Source organism: Eleutherodactylus coqui, chromosome 6, assembly GCF_035609145.1.
Source record: "Eleutherodactylus coqui strain aEleCoq1 chromosome 6, aEleCoq1.hap1, whole genome shotgun sequence".
NCBI classification, from domain to species: Eukaryota; Metazoa; Chordata; class Amphibia; order Anura; family Eleutherodactylidae; genus Eleutherodactylus; species Eleutherodactylus coqui.
Genome location: NC_089842.1, coordinates 203,577,595 through 203,599,245, shown reverse-complemented (window position 1 = coordinate 203,599,245; position 21,651 = coordinate 203,577,595). Strand labels below are relative to the sequence as shown.

The 21,651-nt window shown below is 44.6% G+C and overlaps 1 protein-coding gene across 5 annotated transcripts in view; it reads right to left on the bottom strand.

The window, feature by feature from the left end:
• SEC23A (SEC23 homolog A, COPII coat complex component) overlaps nt 1–21,651 on the bottom strand; it is a 189,538-nt gene that overhangs the window by 10,237 nt on the left and 157,650 nt on the right. For all 5 annotated transcript variants that reach the window (XM_066608625.1, XM_066608622.1, XM_066608626.1 and 2 more), the window contains 3 exons: nt 13,174–13,260; nt 12,899–13,054; nt 1,950–2,015 (listed from right to left, as the gene is read on the bottom strand). In XM_066608625.1, the coding sequence (XP_066464722.1) occupies nt 1,950–2,015; nt 12,899–13,054; nt 13,174–13,260 (309 nt within the window). The remainder of the gene's footprint in view (nt 1–1,949; nt 2,016–12,898; nt 13,055–13,173; nt 13,261–21,651) is intronic.

The window sequence follows — 21,651 nt, the reverse complement described above, 5'->3', positions numbered from 1 at the left end:
ATGCAAACAACAAAAAAGGTGTACTGCGCATGACCGCCTGTGTGAGTAGGCAGTTATGCGCAGTACATTACGCGGCCGTACGCAGGGTCACAGCCGGGCTCACAGCTGGGATCCGCTGCGGGCCTCCGCAAGCAGATTCCGCCTACGGCTGCGTGAGCCCAGCGTTATTCAGACCGCTACCTGTAATATGTAATTTACAAGAAGCCCCGGGAACGCTTGCCTTCATGCAGTTCCAGGAGCAGCTTGTTGAGCGCCTTCTGTGTGAGACCGCCGCACCTCACGTGTGCCGATTCCAGCCAATCAGGAGGCTGGAATCGGCACATGTGACGGGGGCAGAGCTACACGATGACGCGTAGAAGGGGGCGGAGCCAGAATGCCACTCGTGCCGGACCGAACAGATGGGAGAAGACCCTTCTGCGCAAGCGCGTCTAATCGGGAGATTAGACGCTGAAATTAGACGGAGCCATGGAGACGGGGACGCCAGCGCAGGGAAGGTAAGTGAATAACTTCTGTATGGCTCATATTTAATGCACGATGTATATTACAAAGTGCATTAATATGGCCATACAGAAGTACTTAACTCCACTTGCTTTCGCGAGACAACCCCTTTAAGGCGCAAACAGGCTTGGTCACCAAGGGGTTAAATATAGCACAGGTGTTTTTGTCCACAACCCCCTTGCTATGTGCTATGTATATTTTAGAGTCATTTTCTAATAAAGCATAGGTTATGTTACAGAAGTAAACATTGCAATAAGTGTGTAAACACACTGAAAATATGTAGATATAGTATATAGATTTATAAAATATTGTTTTGCTTAAAATGATCATCCTTCCTAAATGAGATGCTGAGGCACCTGTCCTCCACTCCCCTAGGTAACATAAAACAAACTACTAACGACCACTTGTCTGTGAGTGTGTGTGTGTGTGTGTGTGTGTGTGTGTGCACGATTTTTATGCTCCACCCCTGGTGCTGTCATCACTTTCACCCTCTGGTAACGTCATTGAAGATCCTACAACATATATAAAACACAGTCTGACCGACAGAAGAACAGCAAAGTTAGGGCTCTTGAAAAGGGGAGGACAAAAATAACAAAATGAGAATACAACTAAACCGCTATTATGTCAAACACAACTCAGCTGTCCTGACAGAACACACTGACTTCCCTGCCCATAGAGATCCGGTGGACTGACGGACCTGTGTTTGAAGTCACTGCTGTGGGAGGAGCCAAGCTGTGTGTTTCTTGTGTGGTAATCAAGCTGCTGTGTTATGTATGGGGATTAGAGATGAGCGAGTATACTCGCTAAAGCTAACTACTCGAGCGAGTAGTGCCTTAGTCGAGTATCTGCCCGCTTGTGTCTAAAAATTTGACTGCCGGCGCGGGTGACAGGTGCGTTGCAGCGGTGAGCAGGGGGTAGCGGGGGGGAGAGAGGGATCTCCCCTCCGTTCCTCCCCGCTCTCCCCTGCCGCCGGCACCCGAATCTTTAGACACGAGCGGGGAGATACTCGACTAAGGCACTACTCGCTTGAGTAGTTAGCTTTACCGAGTATACTCGCTCATCTCTAATGGGGATCATAATGCATGTACCAGAGCTGTGTGGCGCATTGTGCCACCATAAACACTGGTACTATAATTTCCTACACAACTCAGTAGTCCTGACAGAACACACTGACTTACCACCACCACAGAGATCCAGTGGACTTAAAGATTTGTGATAATGTAACTGCTGGTGGAGGAGTCAAGCTGTGTTTGTCTTGTGTGGTAATCAAGCTACTAGTAGTGTGTGAGATGTACCACCAGAAACACATGTACTATAATTTCCTAATAATTACTAGTCATCCTTCTACTGAGCAGTGGAAGACCTAAACTTGTCTAAAATATACCATACAAAAATGCATGCTGCTGAGCACAAAAATCATACGATCTGCACAAATGTACGTGAACACTCACCTGTCCCCAGCCGTATATGTTGTTATGAGTTTGGGAAGGATTCACTTTTGATAGCAGGAATCGAGCCTAGAAAACAACAAAAGGTTGACTAGTTCTAATATATTTTTTCTTGAATTCATGTGCAGTCATTGTGTTCCGACTCATCCTATTTGACTATAGTCTTTACCTACTAAGTTCTTGGATTATGCCTAGTTAAAACATAGGGGAACTAGTGATCTACGTTCATTGCAAACAGATGGAAAGAGTGGGCACAGAGTAGGACAGAGGAGGAAAGATGTTCAGTCTATCTAGCTTCATGTCCCTAAATATGCTACAAGATTCCAACATTCATTATACAAAAACTCCATTGCAAAAACTGAAAATATTTTAAATGCCATAGTTCATTACTGAACATCCTCTATCAATAAAGCAGCACTAACCAAGCTCCCCCAAAAGGACCTTCATTCGCTTTGTCAGTGACCATAAACGCTAATTATGATACCTTCATGTTTTGTGAACACATTCCCTGTATGTGTCAGGAAAGCTCCTGGCACGTTTGCTTGAACATAGCTATAGGCCGCTCTTCACCCGACTGAGGCCAAATGAGTGTCAGTATGCTTCTTTTCTTCTTAAACTGTATATATAAGAAAGCACGCAGGCAAAAAAGTATAGCATGGAGGCTCTAGTACCCTGTTGTACGGCCTCTAGCTCGGATACAAGATGTAATACTGGGGGGCATACAGTTATACCCTCTCTAGCTTGGATATAAGATGTGATACGGGGAGGCATGGAGGCATACATGTTCCATATGGTATCCTTCAGCATATTGATCAGTATCTGCTATAACTGAGCTTCTAGATTGTGCAAACTTATAGGCTGTTGAAGTTGGTCTCCCATACATGTTCTATTGGTGATACATCTAGTGACCGGGCAGGCCAAAGAAATGTGCCAATGTTATGGGGACATTCCCGTGACTCCCTTGTGTGTGCGACTGAGCATTATTCAACTGGAAAATGCCTCTTGAAAGCCGCCATGAAAGGAACACATGTGGCTGCAGGATGTCCTGAACATACCGCTGTGCTGTCATTGTCCCTCGTACCACTACTAGGGTTGACCAACTGTCGTATGCAATGGCCCCCCAGGCCATCACACCAGCAGTGGGGGCAGCGTGCGGCTCCAAAGCAAAGGCAGGATTGAGGTGCTCACCCCTAGATCTACAGGCATGAACATGGCCGTCATCAGCGCCCAAACTAAACCTCGATTCGTCGCTAAAGACAACCCAGCTCCACTCTGTAGGAGTCCAGTTTCGTACTTCACAAAACCACTGCAAAAGAAGCCGACAGTGGATGTCAAAGGCAGTACAGGTAATGGGTGCCATGAAACCAAATGTCCTTCAGCCAAGTGCCTGGAAATGGTTCTGACAGACACAGAGGCCTATAACTATTGTTTCATCTGTCTCTGAATCTCAGAAAATGAACCAGCTAGAGCTTCTCGTGCTTGTCAGATGATTCTCTCTTCTGGTGGTCTGTCGAGGGTATCCTGAACCTGGTCATCTTGCGTGAGTGCTTTCACACATCCATTGGCCCCAACACCTCCTAACAGTCTGGTCATAACTGCCCAGGTGGTGGGCAATTCGTCAAAATGACTACACAGCTTCTAGCATTCCAATAATGTGTCTCCTCTAAGACTCCATTTACACTGATAGATAATTGCTCAAAAGTCGCTCAAACGATAGTTTGAGTGACAGTTTTGAGCGATCATCTTTGCATAGTCTATAGTAGCTAAGTAGCTACTTAAAAGCTATGCAGGTGGGGGGTCGTGGCCAAGCAGCCGAGCTGACCGGCCGCATGTAAAGAGAGTTCCTGCGTTCACCGGCAAACTTAACACCCTACAGCCATCCTGAGGGCCCCCAGACCCGATATAACACCACCGGAGGGAAGGGGAGAGAGGACCAAGCCACTGACAGCACTCCCGGACAATTACAGTGGAGATAACACCAGCGGCGGGAATGGAGAACCGCGACCGCTACCGCCATACTGCAGAGGATGCTGACTGTCCGGCGGGACCCTAGACCTGGCGCAACACCTGACAAAGAAGGGAGAGAGGGGACCAAACCTCCGGCGGTACTCTCGCAACGCTTGTGTTAAAGGCGACACCAGCGACGGACCCGCAGAGCTGCGGCCGCTACAGCCATCTTGTGAGTGGCGCCGGCCCGCAGACGAGCTCTCAGATCCAGCACAGCGCCGCTGACCCGGAGGGAGAGGAGGCCGAGCCGCCGGCAGAGCTCTCGCGACACTTACAGCGGAGACGATGCTGCCTCAGACCCGCGGCACGGCGACTGCTGCCGCCGCCATTTTGTAGACACCGCCGGCCAGCCACGTGGAGAAGAGGCAAACAGGGAGGATACAAAGAAAAACTCCCCTAAAGAGAAAGAAGCAACCAGATAAGTACGTGGGGAGAGAAATAAGGGGGTTAAACTCTGTACAGCCCGGGGACCAAAGCAGAGGATCCCTCCCCGTTATAGCCAACAGAAGGCCCCCGGGGAAACTGCAGGACAGTCTTGATGAAGGGGGAGAAGGGTAAACCCCAGAGCTGCATACAAGCTGATGTGAAGGCTGCACACTGAAGTAAAAGTATAGAGGACTCTGGGACGAAAATCTCTAGAAAACACACCACAGAGCACAAAGAAAATACATAACAGAATAGAGACACTTGCAGGCTCCCTGTAGGGAACTTAATACGTTGCAGAACTCAACTCCACAGCAAAAAGTCAAACAACCGTATCATGGGCCCAACTAGGCAGAGCTCATCCGTAGACAAACTTAAAGCCTTCGCCAGAGGGGAAACCTGAAAAGAGTCCAGCCCTGAACCCACTATACCCGCTATCGCGGGATTGTCAGCGACAAAGAGTAGCCCAGACCCAACCGAGGGCACTGTCCAAACTCTACAACAACTATCTGAACAGCTTCTATCCGCAATACAAACATCTACGACTACCCTCACCAGCAAAATTGACTAAGTAAAAATGGATGTAAGCCTACTATGGCAAGATCTTCAAAACCTAAGAGAACGTGTCACAAGTACAGAAAACAGAATCTCCACACTAGATGACACTGTCACCCCAATGACAGCCGCAATAAGAGATCTCACACAGAAAGCTGAGTATTGGAGACAAAAAGCGGATGATCTCGAAAACCGTTTATGACTGAATAATTTGCGCATAGTGGGTCTACCAGAATGAGCTGAAGGACAAAGACCTGAAGAATTCATGGAACGATGGCTCCGTGAGCTTCTCCCTTATGCGGGACTATCACAAGTCTTTGTAATTGAGCGAGCCCATCGAGTGCCCATGAAGCTGCCAATACCAGGAGCTCCACCCAGACCTCTGCTAGCAAAATTGCTCAACTCCTGTGACAGGGACAAAATCCTACAAGCTGCCAGAAAAGGAGGACCCCTGCGATATGACAACGCTACCATATCCATTTTCCCAGATTTCTCAGCAGACCTCCAAAAACAGCGAGCATCATTCTTCGGAATCAAGGAGCAACTAAGAGATCTGCAACTTCCATATTCCATGGTGTACCCGGCACGACTGCGAGTGTTAGATGGAGATCGCACCCGATTCTTCTCTTCACCATCGGAAGCAGAAAATTGGCTGGCTACCAGACGTCGACCAGAAGGGCCGTAATGTATACATAACCATTTTCGTCTTTTCCTCTAGGTGTCGTGATCCCCATGTAAACGTGAACATTCTCCTAAAAGTCACCAATAGTACACCAGAGACTATGCTCTAGATATACCCCAAACATATCTGAGCCTAAGACACAGAACTGAGACTTTTGCTGGCCGTTGCGGATGCGCGGCCTACTCTCTCCGGGAGAAGGCGGCAAACCCTCCTCTCCACTGGTACCATTGGACTTTTCGCTTTCTCCCCCCCTTCGCTACCCTGTAGCACAGCCCAACATTCATACAGAGAAATGTAACTTAGAAACACTTGAGGAAGGGTAATTCCTCCCCTCTTTCCCCCAATATCCCCCCCAAAGGGGGCTCACTCAGTTAATGCCCACCAGGCTAATGCCGGTCTCTATAATTGATCCAACAATACAACAATACCTCAAGTATAGCCCAGATTTAAGCTATGCTATGTAGGTACCCCCTAACATCAGTTCGCCACGAATATTATCTTAAAAGAGAAGATATTTAAAGATCTGTTTAACAATAAGTTGTTTAAGTTTTAAGTTGGTAGTAGACTACCGTAATGTTCACGAATTATATACATCAAGTGCTCCATGATGATTTTAAAAATGTATTGAAGTACTGTTACATGTTGAATGGTAAAAATGTAATCGAGTGCCAGGGAGGGACTCCTGACAGGCAGAATGACATAAGAAAATATATCCGGACCCGATTAGCGTCTCTTAGCCTATGGCGGAGATCATTTTTGTGTCCTGGAACGTCAGGGGCATGGGATCAGCCAGGAAGCGAACAGCATTAAATTCTCTAATACGCTCCTGGCGACCACATGTACTATGCCTGCAGGAGACACACCTTACACCTGAAACAACAAAAGTATTGAAGAAACCATGGGTTCAGTGGTCTGCTCATTCGTGCCACACAACCTACTCCAGAGGGGTGTCCCTGTTGATAGGAAGGACGCTCAGATGGGAGGTGGAACAGCTTAAAAGAGACCCAGAAGGCAGATACATCTTTGTGAGATCTAAAATCAATAATGACTCATATGTCCTTCTGTGCTGTTATAATCCACTGCCAGCGACAACAGCCATTTTACAAGATGGCATCCAATTTGCATCATTCTCACCAGACGCAACAGTCGTCTGTATGGGAGACATGAACATGATGATGGATCCCGTTATGGATAGATTCGGGGGTGGTGCTCGGAGGGAGGGAGATGCGAGTGTAACCCGCCTGGCTTCTATTATCTCGGTGACTGGATGGCTGGATTTATGGCGCATATATCACCCACAACAAAAGGAATATACCTGCCACGCAGCCCACAACCGCACACCTTAGTCGAATAGACTACATATTCGGATCTCCTTCCCTATTCCCTAAAATCGACTCCATAGAATTCCTCCCTGGAGGGATCTCAGACCACTCACCAATTCGTATGGCCCTCAAAAACCCAGGCCCAGCCACAACTAAAATACTAAAGATACACCCATTCTGGCTCCGCTATTTGGCCCCAATGATCGCATACCGGATCAGATCCAAATATACTACGAGGCACATGAGACACACACAGATATAATGCTGGTATGGGAGGCATTTAAGTCCTATCTCAGATGCTGTCCCAGATCCTCAATCTCCTTTGTTAAAAGAGCCACTGCACGAGAAGGAGAACTTCTGGCAGAGCAATGTCAACAACTAGAAAGAGAATTTGTTGCTGACCCTACGGACACAAAAAGAGACAGGTGGCTCCAGATAAGTAGAGACTACTTACTATATCTAAAAGAGAAAGCCCAGAGGAACCTTTTCTTTACCCGACAATCCTTTTTTGAACTAGGAAACCAGTCCAGCAAATTACTAGCCTATATGGCAAGACAGGAGACTGCCCCCCCTTCCGTACTGAGAATTAAGTCAACTGAGGGAATAATGCTTACAGACCCAAAAGAGATCCTAGATCGGTTCCAACAATTCTATGACGACCTATATCAATCTCGAGCCGACTACTCACCTGCAGAGCTGGAGTCCTATTTAGCCGACATAACATTCCGAGAACTGCAAGACCACTATAAGTCCCTATTAGACTCTCCCATTACAAAGGGAGAGATTGAAGAAGCAATAAATGAAATGGCAAAGAATAAAACACCGGGCCCAGATGGGCTGCCGATAGAAATCTACCAGCACTATAAAAAAGAAAGAATACCACACTTGTTCTCTCTATATAAACACATATTTGATAAAAGTCATCTCCCAGAATCAATGCTAGAGGCCAATATAGTCCTTATCTTAAAACCGGACAAAAATCCAGAGGAATGCGGCTCGTATAGGCCTATTTCCTAATTAAACATAGACTACAAAATCCTTACTAAAATACTGGTCTTCCGTTTAAACCAAACCATAAAAGAAATCATACACCCCGACCAATTCGGCTTTATCCCTGAAAAGTCCACATCGGACAATATCAGAAGGACGCAGGTAATTACACAGGTGGGGTGGAGATGGAGGTCAGACTGGGCCCTGGCCTCATTAGATGCAGCTAAGGCATTCGACTCAGTCGAGTGGCTATATTTGATAGAAGTTTTGCGGAGATTTGGGTTTGGAGACACATTCATAAAGTGGATCTCCATTCTATATAAAGCACCGACAGCTAGGGTAGTGGTAAATGGTCTGGCCTCCACCTCCTTCCCACTTCACAGGGGGACCCGACAGGGATGCCCATTTTCCCCTCTCCTGTTCGCAATCGCAATTGAACCCCTAGCTCTGAGGATCCGACAGCACACCTCATATAAAGGCATCCAGATAGGACCCAGAGAAGACAGGATAGGACTATACGCAGATGACATAATACTATACATGTCGGGCCCCAAAAGTACCTTACCGTTAGCCATTTCTCTAATAGACAAGTTTGGAAATCTCTCAGGCCTATATATCAACTGGCAAAAATCCGCTTTTATGCCTCTAAGACCAGAGGGATGGCAGATGGGAGATGTATTTTGTAAATTGCAAATCACCCCCAGGTTCAAATATCTTGGAATACATATTACCAGAGACCATACCCAGAGTCTTGAGCTAAACATTATTCCTCTACTGACAACTTAACAGCAAAAATTAAAAAGCTGGAGCTCCCTGCCTCTATCAGTAGCGGGCAGAATAAACCTTATAAAAATGATAATACTCCCCAAGTATCTATACTGCCTAGAACATGCAGAGATAACCATACCACAGAAATTCCTCAAAAAGACCAACTCCTTAATAACATCATTCATATGGGGAAACTCTAGAGCCAAGCTCCGTTTAGACACTGTACAGCGCCCTAAGGAGATGGCGGGAATGGCGCTACCAGATTTTAAACTTTATTACTCGGCGGGACAGGTCAGATACCTCCGCCATTGAGCGCGCCTCTCCCTAACTCCGAGCACCACCTGATGTTTTTCCTCATGGAGACATCACTTTGGATCCTCCTGGAAAAACCAGGACTACTGACTAAACAAATGCTACCCATTCACAGACTTGCAGTCAATGTATGGCAGACATGCAGGTCACTAACTAGACAGGATGGCACCCCTCTGGAGACCCCCTTATGGGACAACAGAGCACTACCGCATCTGATGAACTTACCGGACAAGCAATTCTGGATAAACTTAGGAATCACAACACTAGAACACGTATACATTGACCAAATATTGGTCTCCTTTGAGCAATTACAGCAACTATACCAAATCCCAAGAGCGGGTTTTTTAAAATACTTACAACTTTGGCATGCGTTGACAGCGCAATTTCCAGAACCTAGGCAAACACTTTCTCTAATACCCACTTATAGGCATATTACGCACCCAAGGACCTAGAGGCCTGATATCGGTATTATACACCCACCTACTGCAATCCAAGATCCCTGATACGCCAATGACAGTAGTAGAGAGGTGAAGAGAACTCATTCCCACACTCACTAATGAGGACTGGGAATCCGCGATGTCCATATACACTACAGTATTACCAGCCGCAAACAACAAACTAACACAATTATACATCCTACACCAGTGCTACCTAACACCGACCAGACTTCATAAAATGAATAGGTCACCCACTAACCAATGTCATCGGTGCAGAGCACCTAATGCAAACTTTAATCATTTAATATGGAACTGCACGGACATCCACGCATACTGGGAAGAGATCACAGAGTTCTTAACACAAATGCTAGGGATACCAGTGCCGCATGACCCAGTAGTATGCCTATTAGGTATCCTAGAAGAAGAACAATGGCAGTACCATGACAGGATATTCCTCACCAAAGTATTATTCTACGCCCGCAAAGCAATAGCCCTATGCTGGATGGATAGACGCCCCCCCCCCCCCCGACACTCTCAAAATGGCAGAACATTGTTAATGCCATTCTGCCATATGAAAAAATAGTCTATAAAAATAGAAAATGCCCCGAAAAATTTGACAGGGTGTGGGAGAGATGGTGTAGATCAACGAGCACAGTGTCCACACAGGACCGATTCCAAAACCTACTAAGGACATATACACCCAGAAACACCCTGTAAAACTAGCAAAGATCCCTGCCCTCCACTGGCACTACGAGAAACTGCACTGTTATAATGTACTCAATAAGTGTATATGTTAATGTAACGTACTAAAGTCTTTATAACATGATCACAAAGAGCCTATGATGTAACCAAAGTTCTTTATTCATTTATTGTATAAAATACAGAGTTTTCAATAAAATGAGTTGAAAAAAAGCTATGCAGGTGGAGCGGGACACCACTGCTATCACTCAGCGAACAATACAGCTGTTCTGCATAAGCTGATAAGAGTTCAGTGCTCAATTCAAGAAAACTAGAACTGAACGATGAACAACTTGTGCATGAAAACTGCACAATCTCCCTGCATTTAGACGCAATGGTTATTGCTCGAAAGACGGCTATGAGCGAATTCTGAGCGAGAATCGTTGTCTAAATGGGCCTTTAAGCTCTGTTAACAGGCTGAAATCTCTATGATTACAATGTAGAGGCGCCTAGTGGTCAACAAGCTGCACACAAGTGGAAAAAGAGGTCAACTACACGCAAGTAGCCTCTGAGAGCCTTTTTATAGGCCAAGGGTGGAACTACTTGTAGGGCCTCAGGTGACAAGACCGTTCATCTAATCACAACTCTAATCATTTGCATATCTTCCTGAGATGTACCTGCATGCTGTGTTTTGCAGCAAAACGGCAACTCCTTCTTTGCGTGCTAAAAATTTTTTTTAACAAAAAGTGTATTTAAGGGAGTAGCGAGGGTGTAACTAACCAAAACAAAATTATTTTTCTTTTATATTTTGAACCTGGGTCTTTTCCTTTTCCTAAGTTATAAAATCTATGCCAGGTACACAAAGAAAATCAAAACAGAGCAAACCCTCCCCCCCCCCCCCCACCACCAAAATCTGCATAGCATTATGGTGTGATGATGGCAACAGTGTGGGGAACACATTATGTCTCTGCTGCCCACTCAGTCACGGCAGAGGGAACTCTGCTATGATTGGTTCCATCGTGAAAAAAGAAACTTCCCCAAGGAAGACTCTTGAAATGCATCGCCTTGCTACTTTATTTAACGTTTTTTGTTTATATCCACATTTATTGTTATATTTACTAGTTACATATTTCATATGTATTACCACTACATACTGGAGTTGTGGGAAGTTTCCATGGGACTTGTATGTAGGTGCCGTAATACACTGGCCACTTCTCTGACACTTGCTATTTGATATTAGGAACACTTGATGTGATTTAAAGCAGTGGAGCACAGTAAGGACTGACATTAATTGATGTGATCAAAGAATGTTCTCAGCAGTTGTATAACATACCAAAGTTTCCTCCTACCCTTTTTAGTGAAATAACACAGTTGATGCATGCTGACCCATGGTGCAGCTCTTTCCAAGTTTTGTATTTATGTAATAAAAGTTACAAGTGGTCCATAAAGATGAAAGACCCTTAGGCCTCCTTCCCACAAACGGATTTACGCCGCGTAAATTCACGGCAAAAATCCGCTGCGTTGCCCCCTGCTATTAGGTTCTATTGAACCTAATAGCACAATGCTCACGATGCGTATTTCCACCACGGAATTTCGCACCGTGAAATCTCCCGTCCTCACCAGCGACATGCTCTATTTGCCGTGGGTGTACGCGCTGACGGCTTCCATTGCAGTCAATGGAAGCCGTCCGTTCACGCTATCTCCCGCTGTAACCAGCGGAAGATAGCGTGAAAATACGCTTCCCCGCCTACCGCCGCGTGTCATATGACGCGGCCGGCCGCGTCATGTGACGCGGTGGGCGTGTCACATGACGCGACGGCGGTGGGCGGGGAAGCGTCTTCACGCTATCTTCCGCTGGTAAGTATGGGGTCTCTGGGGGGCGCAGTGACGGGCTTCACTGCGGAATATTTCGCAGCGGAGCCCGTCTCGCTCGTGTGAAGCCGGCCTTATATCTGTATTCTGTAAGGAGAAAATGCTTATGTAAGTGTAATAGCTTCTTCATTTTTATGAAACCATAGAATAATGTATCTCCTTTAGTGTATTTAGCGCCGTTTTAAACCTTTTCTTAATACCAGTCACAGAAAATGGCCGTTACTTACTGACTGAGGAGTGCATATAGATGCATCCTCCTCTCACCATGCAGGTAGCTGACATGGTGAGAGGAGGATGCATCTATATGCACTCCTCAGTCAGTAAGTAACGGCCATTTTCTGTGATTGTTTTTAATTCTTGATTTTTCCCTTCTGTGATGCATTTATATTAGTGTAGGGACCCACTACAACGCAAGGAACTGTGAAGTGGTTAGTGGGCTCATGTATCTTGGCCAACATCCAACCAATGCCTTGCATTTATTATCTATCATTCACATGCAGTGTGGCATTAAGACTCCAGGGGGAGCCCAGGGTGGCAGTACCAATGTGGTTCACTGATGGAAATGCAGGGCAACCCGCCGAATTATCATGGCGTCATTAATAGGTTGCTGGTCTGCATGGTGAACTACATATATCAGAATGGTCTGGCACCCTGTATCCACTATGTGTGGGAGTGTACGCCAAGCATCCACCCCCCTCATTATCAGGAGGCAGTGTGAGTGGTTGTCTTATCGGTGTCCTGCACAGGTGTTATTGGCTCCTCCATTTGGTAGTCCGCTACCTGCATGGTGAGAAGAGGATGCATCTATATGCACTCCTTACTCAGTAAGTAACGACCATTTTCTATGATTGTTTTTAATTCTTGTTTTCCCCTTCTGTGATGCATTTTCTTAATACCAGGACTTACTTGGCTCCCTCCATGTTCAGTATCTATGTAACGAGGTATTGGGAAACGAGAGTGGAGGATCTCCTGGCCATCATCCACAGGAGCTTGCAGCAAATTTCGGAAATTCTCATATTCAGGCATGTCTTGGTAGCCTGCTTTTCTCCATTGTGCAATAGTCTAGATTAAACAATGACATGGAGAAAAATTATGAAGAAAAATGATTTAACAAAATGAATGGAACACAAGACATATATAGCTAGGAATACTGCATTAGAGAAGGAATGCATCAGACTTACCTCACCATGATATATAAGAATCTGGAAAAATGTGTCCATCAAAAGGATCCTATCTTGGAGAATACTACTGCTATCTAGTAGTACAGGCTGTAAAAAGTATTTAAAAACAAAAGCTTAATTATTGCATAGTCATTAAATCCCATGCATTTACATAGAATAAGTTATTTACATTATGGCCGCCTGCAGATGGCCGGGTCGGATCCGGCTGCGAGAATTCTCGCCGCGGGACCCGACCCGAGCCCCTGCAAAGAGCAGTGCGTACTCACCCGCGCCCTGCAGCTCCGGCTCTTTCATGTGCCGGCTGCCGGCGCATGCGCAGAGCGGAGCCGGCGGCCGGTGAGTAACGTTTCTGTGCGGGGCTCACAGAGCCCCGCACAGAAATAGAACATGCTGCGGTTTGTTTGCCACACGAGATTTTACGCGGACAAACCGCGGGCGTCTGCATAGGATTGCGTTTGCTAACGCAATCCTATGGCAGCTTCCAAGGGCGGAAATTCCGTGGGAAATCCCGCCGCGGAATTTCCGCCCGTCTGCAGGCGGCCTAAAGCCCCTTTACATCATGCGCCAAATCCAAACTATCCTAAATTTCTGCAGTTGTCCTGCTATTTAATCTCACACAGACTGTAATAATATAAGGAAATTAAAATAATAAAATGGAATACATAATAGAACCCAATGTTTTTTACAAACCTTGCGTGCCTAAAAGTGGGCATTTTAAACTTGTTCCTAATGACAGGAGTTAAATGGCCAGATTTTGGCAATTTACATGTTGGTAAGTAATAGGGCTCTCTCACACAGCTAAGATAATAGCTGTTACCCCTTTAAGGCCTCATGTCCACGGGGAAAATCAGGCCCGCTATGGATTCTCCATGGAGAATCCGTAGCGGGTCCCTCCTGCCCTGCGGACATGAGCATTGAAAATAAGAATACACTTACCTCTCGCCCGCTCCGGATCTTCCCTTCGCCGCGGTGTCATCTTCTCTGCGTCGCGGCCAGATCTTCTATCTTCAGCCCGGCGGATGCACAGGGTGACGTCGGTGATGTGCCCCGCACATGCGCCGGCCCGAAGAAAAAAGATCCGGCCGCGACGGAGAGAAGATGGAGCCGCGGCGAAGGGAAGAACCGGAGCGGGTGAGTAAATTCCGATTTTTGTCTCCCACAGATCCGGACAGCTTCCATAGGCTTCAATACAAGCCCGCGGGAGACCCGCACGAAAATGGAGCATGGTCCAGATTTTTTCATGCTCCATTTTAAAAAAAACACACTTTTATTGACCATCCGCGGGTATTTATCTACCCGCGGGTGGTCAATGCATCCCTATGGGATGTGGATCCGCGGGCAGGAGAAGAGTTAAAATCCGCTGCGGATTTTAATTCTTCTTTTGCCCGTGGACATGAGGCCTAAATGCTGCTGACAATTCTATTTCAGACAACTTTTACCTGATGAAGACCCCTTATGGGTGGAAGCGTGTTGTACTGCTTAAGTGTTAATGGCGAAATAAAATAATTTAGATAGAGGCAGTAGTATCACGATAGTGTCTTATAGTTCATCAACAGAAAGTTCAGCAAGCAGCACCTTTAATGGGCCACTGCCGTAAAAACACATTTCTCCATGCTTGCCCCACTCACCTAATAGTCTGTCAAACTGAAGGTCTCCTCTGTATATTGTAGCTCTTTTCATACAGTGTAGCCCTCTGTCTGATGCGTATCAGGCATCAACGTGATGGTGAAGATTTTGCTTTTCACTTTCACATCTACCCCATGATGCATCAGCACAGCATTAGCTAGACTACTGGGAGTAGGGAGGGGGGGGGGGTGCAATTCAATTATTATTAGTTCTTAGAGTCTTCTAAATAAGCTACAGGCCACAAGTATTCAGTCAGGAGGATGAACTTCGATCCCCTTATTATAGCTGTGTGACAGGAGCTGCGGAATCATATTAAGTAAGGTCAGCTGCACACGGGTAGATTTGCATTGCGGAATCCAGAGAGGGCGTCTGCCTCCAGATTCCGCAGCAAATAACGCCCATAGCATGCTATGGAAAAGTGTTTTTTTTCTCTACACAAGCGGAAATCAATTGAGATTTTCCGTTCATAGAGGAAAAATTGCAGCAAGCTTTATTTCTGTGCAGATTCTGCATGGACAGCTTCCACTGAAGTCAATGGAAGCTGTCCGACCCGCGGCCCTTCCACAATGGCATTATGGAAAGCTTGCTGATTCCGCATCATCTCCTAGTGACAACGCAGGAAAAGCAGGGATTTAAAAAACAAACAAACAACAAACTGAACTGCACATGTCTGATGTCTCAGCGTGCGGACCATCCGCAGTACAAAAAAAAGAAGTAGGACCAGTACGTGCGGAAGTTGTTCATAGATGAACCACTGCCTGTTTACATGGGCTGATCCGGAAGTTGTTCATAGATGAACCACTGCCTGTTTACATGGGCTGATCCGGAAGTTGTTCATAGATGAACCACTGCCTGTTTACATGGGCTGATCCGGAAGTTGTTCATAGATGAACCACTGCCTGTTTACATGGGCTGATCCGGAAGTTGTTCATAGATGAACCACTGCCTGTTTACATGGGCTGATCCGGAAGTTGTTCATAGATGAACCACTGCCTGTTTACATGGGCTGATCCGGAAGTTGTTCATAGATGAACCACTGCCTGTTTACATGGGCTGATCCGGAAGTTGTTCATAGATGAACCACTGCCTGTTTACATGGGCTGGTCGTCGTCGTATTTTTATGCTTGTCTAAACTGAATGCCAAATGATCCAGAGATAATCTGAACGATCCTTGTTCCGTCTAAAGGGGCCCTTACATTTAGATCTGTGTCCTTATTTTCTCTTTTATGTATTTTTTTTCCTGGCTGTGTCCTTGAGCAACTATTATCTCTAATCTGTGCATGATAATTCCAGAACCACACAGAGGAATCATGCATTTTTCATTTAGAAATGACCATGGTAAACATCACTCTGGCACCTAGAAAGGCCACTGATGACTCCCAGCTGAGTCTGAGGTTTATGACTCCAGCAATTAATGTAATAGGAAAGAAAAGCTCTGTGTCATTAAAGCACATTGGCGATTTTGTACTGTTCAAAACCTTAGTTGCAGGCAGAAAATAAATATAACCCTACATCCTTAGGGTGAAGTCACACGAACGTATATTGGCTCGGTTTTTACGCCGAGCCGATATACGTTGTCCTCGTGTGCAGGGGGGGGAGGATGGAAGAGCCAAGTGCAGGAACTGAGCTCCCGCCCCCCTCTCTGCCGCCGCTCTGCACTATTTGCAATGGGGAAAGGTGGGACAGGGGTGGGGCTAATTCTCGGAACTTAGCCCCGCCTCTTCCCATTACAAATAGTGCAGAGGGGCGGAGAGGGGGGCGGGAGCTCAGTTCCTGCCCCTGGCTCTTCCATCCTCCCCCCCTGCACACGAGGACAACGTATATCGGCTCGGCGTAAAAACCGAGCCGATATACGTTCGTGTGACTTCACCCTTACTGAACAAACAATGTGCATGGGTGTTTAGTATCCCTCTCTCACACGAGCGTACGCTACGCCTTATTATATGTATGGGTTTTCCCTGTGTAATATGCAGTACTGATCTGACATTCACTTTCAATTATACCTCTCATACAAAAAAAAGATCACAGCAGGTACTATTTTAGGGCTAATTCTGACGTGTGTATATCAGCCGGGTTTTCACACCCAGCCGATATATGCTGTCCCTCTCTGCAGGGGGAGGTGGCGAGCCGGGAGCAGTGCACTGAGCTCCTGCTCCTTCTCCGCCCCTTGCCACTATTTGCAATGGGCGGGGTGGGGGTGGAGCCAAGTTTTTTCTTGGAAATGGAGTGACCAAAAAAGCGCAATTCTGTCATTTTGGATTTTTTTATGACGACGTTCACCATGTGGGATAAATAATGCGTTACTTTGATAGCTCGGATGTTTATGGACATAGTGATACCAAATATATTTTTTTGCTTTAATATTTAGATTCTTTGATTATAAATATGGCAAAAGTTGTTTTTTTTTTAACCCTGTCCCTCCACAGGACGCAACTGGACCCTTACGTCATATCAATAGTGCGAGATCATAAGAGATCTCGCGCTATCCGGCAGCGGGAGTCGGCTGTCACTGATAGCCGGCCTCCTGCTGCAACAGCAGGGGTGCATTGGAGATGCGACCCCCGCTGTTAACCCCTTCCCTTCCATGATCTAGGTAGATCGCAGCATGGGAAGAGTTCACAGAGGGAGCGCGCATGTAATCGCTGAGAGCCCGGCTGGTTGCCATGGTAACAGGAAGCCACCTACAGGCATCCTGTATTGCCACTGCCTATGATCGCTATAACAAGCGATAAGGCATTGCAGGAGAACAGCCCTGCAATGCCTTATCATAGCGATCATATGGTGCAAGTCCCCCACAGGGACACAAATGGTGTAAAAAAAAAAAAAAAAGATGAAAATATTGTACAAAGAATACAAATGTAAAAAAAAAACCTTTTTGTGCTTTTCTTGAGCTTTTTCTCATAATGGCATAAACTCCCCCCACATATTTGGTATCGTCGTGTGCATAATGACACGTACAATAAGTTGAACACATTTTTTATCCTGCTATGTACCCCATAAAATTGATCAAAAAGCCGTATGGTACCAATACAAACTACAGCTCATCTCGTAAAAAATAAGCCCTCACAGAGCTCCGTCCATGGAAAAATAAAAAAGTAATAGGACCTTGAATGCAGTGATTTAGAAAAAAAAATTCCAAACAAAGGGTTTTTATTGCAGAAAAGTGGAAAAACCTAAAAAAATTGAAGAATTTTGGTATAGTTGTAATCGTACCGACCTGCAGAAAAAATGTAGTGTGTCATTTATGCTGCATGCTCGACACTTTAAAAAAAATAAATATAGCATAATTGATGCGTTTTCTCTCCCTGCGATCATAAAAGAAATAATAAAAGTTTTACAATAGTCTATGTAACAATAAAAACTACAGTTCACCACGCAAAAAACAAGCCCTTTTACGGCCGCGTCGACAGAAAAATAAAAAAGTTATGGCTTTTGAAAAATGGAGATTAAAATCTGCCAAAAGTCATTGCGTCCTTAAGCCCCAAATATGCCATGTCCTTAAGGGGTTAAACATTTTCCACCTTTTATTTTTTTTTAAATTAGTAAGACATTTTAAAACTAATTTTCAGATATGGCGTGGTTTGATAGGCACTCTGCAATGGCTGCCCTGGGGTCTTTCAAAAGGCCCCTGGCTGCCAAGAAAACCGCACGGCAACCCGCGATTTTATCATGGGGGAGGGGGTACAGGACCCCCAAACATCGGTTGGGGTATTTAAATTACCCACTCATTTGACTTTCTTTTCAGACCTCTTTCCAAACTTTCCTCTTCAAATACAACCACTTTTTGCTCTATCCTACTCATACATATTATCCTTCTGAACACTTCTACTTATTGCTACTGAAATATCTGCTGGGGATAATCCTGGAAAATGCCTACAATCATATCTCTTTTCTATCAATGATCAACTACTATGAACATTTGTGAAGCCTTAAATTTCAAACACATTTCCTTGACCCTTGCTCGACAGGTACCTCTTTTTGAAGCCCTTTGGAATGCATGTTCTGTCTACAACAAGCATTCCAACGTTCACAACCTCTTTATTTGTCATAACCTGTCTTTCCTGGGTGTAAGTAATATATGACTCCTTATGGAGACCACCAAGAAAGTGAGTGAGGAGACATATTAGGCCTCATGTCCACTAGGTAAATCAATTTAGCAAACCTGCGCGGGTGTCCCACAAGCGTGATCCGTGCCCATAGGGATACATTGAACACCCACCGGTAATTAACCCCTCAGTGACCAAGCCTGTTTGCGCCTTAATGACCAGGTCAAATTTTGCAAATCTGACATGTGTCACTTTAACATGGAAAAACACCAGAAAGGTTTTGCATATCCAAGCGATTCTGACATTGTTTTTTCGCCACATGTTGTACTTCATTTAGGCGGAAAAAATTGACCAATAGAACTTGTGTTTAGTTATTAAAAGCGCCAAAATAGGGAAAATTTTGAAAAAATCGTCATTTTTTCACATTTCCAACTGCAATATCTCAAAAATGTGCAAACATAATATAGAAATTTTTGCTAAGATATATATTTCCATCAGTTTACTTTATTTTGGGTGCACATTGGAAAAACTTTTGGTTTTTTTTAACCATTTAGGAGACGTACAAATTTAACATTACTTTTCAGCATTTTGAGGAACACTTTGTTTTCCTACACCAAGCCAAGATTGGAAAGGCTCATAGGAGTCAAAATGATAGATACCCCCACAAGTGACCCCATTTTAAAAACTACACCCCTTAACGTATTCACTGAGGGGTGTCAGGAGTATTTTAACCCCACAGTTTTTTTTCAGGAGTCAATGCAATTTAGAAGAGAAAAACTAAAATTTCATATTTTTGCAAATATGTCATTTTAAAGACAGGACGTTTTTCTATAGTACACATGAAAATTAGGATTTGCACCCCAGAATGGATACCCCTGTTTGTCCCGTGCTCAGAAACATACCCATTGTGGCCCTAGTATTACGTCTGTATGCACAATGGGGCCCAAAATGAAAGGAGCAATCGGTGACTTTTCGAACAGAAATTTTGCTTGAAGTAGATTTAGTCCCCATTGCCCACTCGTAGAGCCCTTGAGTGACCAAAACGATTGAGAACCCCCACAAATGACACTATTTTGAAAACTAGACCCCTTAACGAATTTATCTAGGGGTACAATGTCTTTTTTGACTTCACGGTTTTTGAATGAACCTAAGCCAAGCAGAAGAAAAAAATTCCGATTTTCATTTTTTTGGTAATTTTGTCATTTTAAAAGCAGGTTTTTTTTGTACAGCACATATATGAATGAAGACTTGCACCCCAAAATGGATACCCCTGTTTGTCCTGTTTTCAGAAATATACCCATTGTGGCCCTAATCTTACGTCTGTATGCACAATGGGGCCCAAAATGAAAAGAGCAACCGGTGACTTTTGGAACAGAAATTTTGCTTGGAGGAGATTTAGGCCCTATTGTATGCTTGTAGAGCCATTGAGTGACCAAAACGATGGAAAACCCCCACAAGTGACCCCATTTTGAAAACTAGACCCCTTAACGAATTTATCTAGGGGTACGATGTCTTTCTTGACTTCACGGTTTTTGAATAAATCTAAGCCAAGCATAAGGAAAAAAAATACGATTTTCATTTTTTGGGTAATTCTGTCATTTTAAAAGCGTTTTCTTTGTACAGCACATATATGAATAAAGACTTGCACCCCAAAATGGATACCCCTGTTTGTCCTGTTTTCAGAAATATACCCACTGTGGCCCTGATCTTATGTCTGAATGCACAATGGGGCCCAAAATGAAAAGAGCTACCGGTGACTTTTCGAACAGAAAATTTTCTTGAATGAGATTTAGGCCCTATTGTACACTTGTAGAGCCCTTGAGTGACCAAAACGATGGAGAACGCCCACAAGTGACCCCATTTTGAAAACTAGACCCCTTAACGAATTTATCTAGGGGTACAATGTCTTTTTTGACTTCACGGTTTGTGAATGAATCTAAGCCAAGCAGAAGGAAAAAATTTTGATTTTCATTTTTTTGGTAAATCTGTCATTTTAAAAGCGTTTTCTTTATACAGCACATATATGAATAAAGACTTACACCCCAAAATGGATACCCCTGTGTGTCCTGTTTTCAGAAATATACCCATTGTGGCCCTGATCTTATGTCTGAATGCACAATGGGGCCCAAAATGAAAAGAGCAACCGGTGACTTTTGGAACAGAAATTTTGCTTGAATGAGATTTAGGCCCTATTGTACACTTGTAGAGCCCTTGAGTGACCAAAACGATGGAGAACGGCCACAAGTGACCCCATTTTGAAAAGTAGACCCCTTAACGAATTTATCTAGGGGTACAATGTCTTTTTTGACTTCATGGTTTTTGAATGAATCTAAGCCAAGCAGAAAAAAAAAATTACGATTTTAATTTTTTTGGTAATTCTGTCATTTTAAAAGCGAATTTTTTTTTGTACAGCACATATATGAATAAAGACCTGCACCCCAAAATGGATACCACTGTTTGTCCTTTGCTCAGAAACATACCCATTGTAGCCCCAATTTTCTTAGAGGGCGCATGGCTAGGCCTATAGTGTATGGAGCACCCGTTTGATTTTAGGGCGCAACTGAATAATTTACAGGGCCCATTGCACACTAGTAGAGATAGTAAACTGCCAAAATAATAAAATGCCCCTCACTAGTGACCCAATTTTGACATCAAGACCCCTTAGTTAATTTATCTAGGGGTGTACTGGGCATTCTGACGCTACATTTTTATTTTTTAAAATAATTATAATGTGAGTGAAATATAAATGTGATTTCATTTTTTTCACCAAATTTGACACTTTTAGGACCGTTTTTTTTGTTTCAAG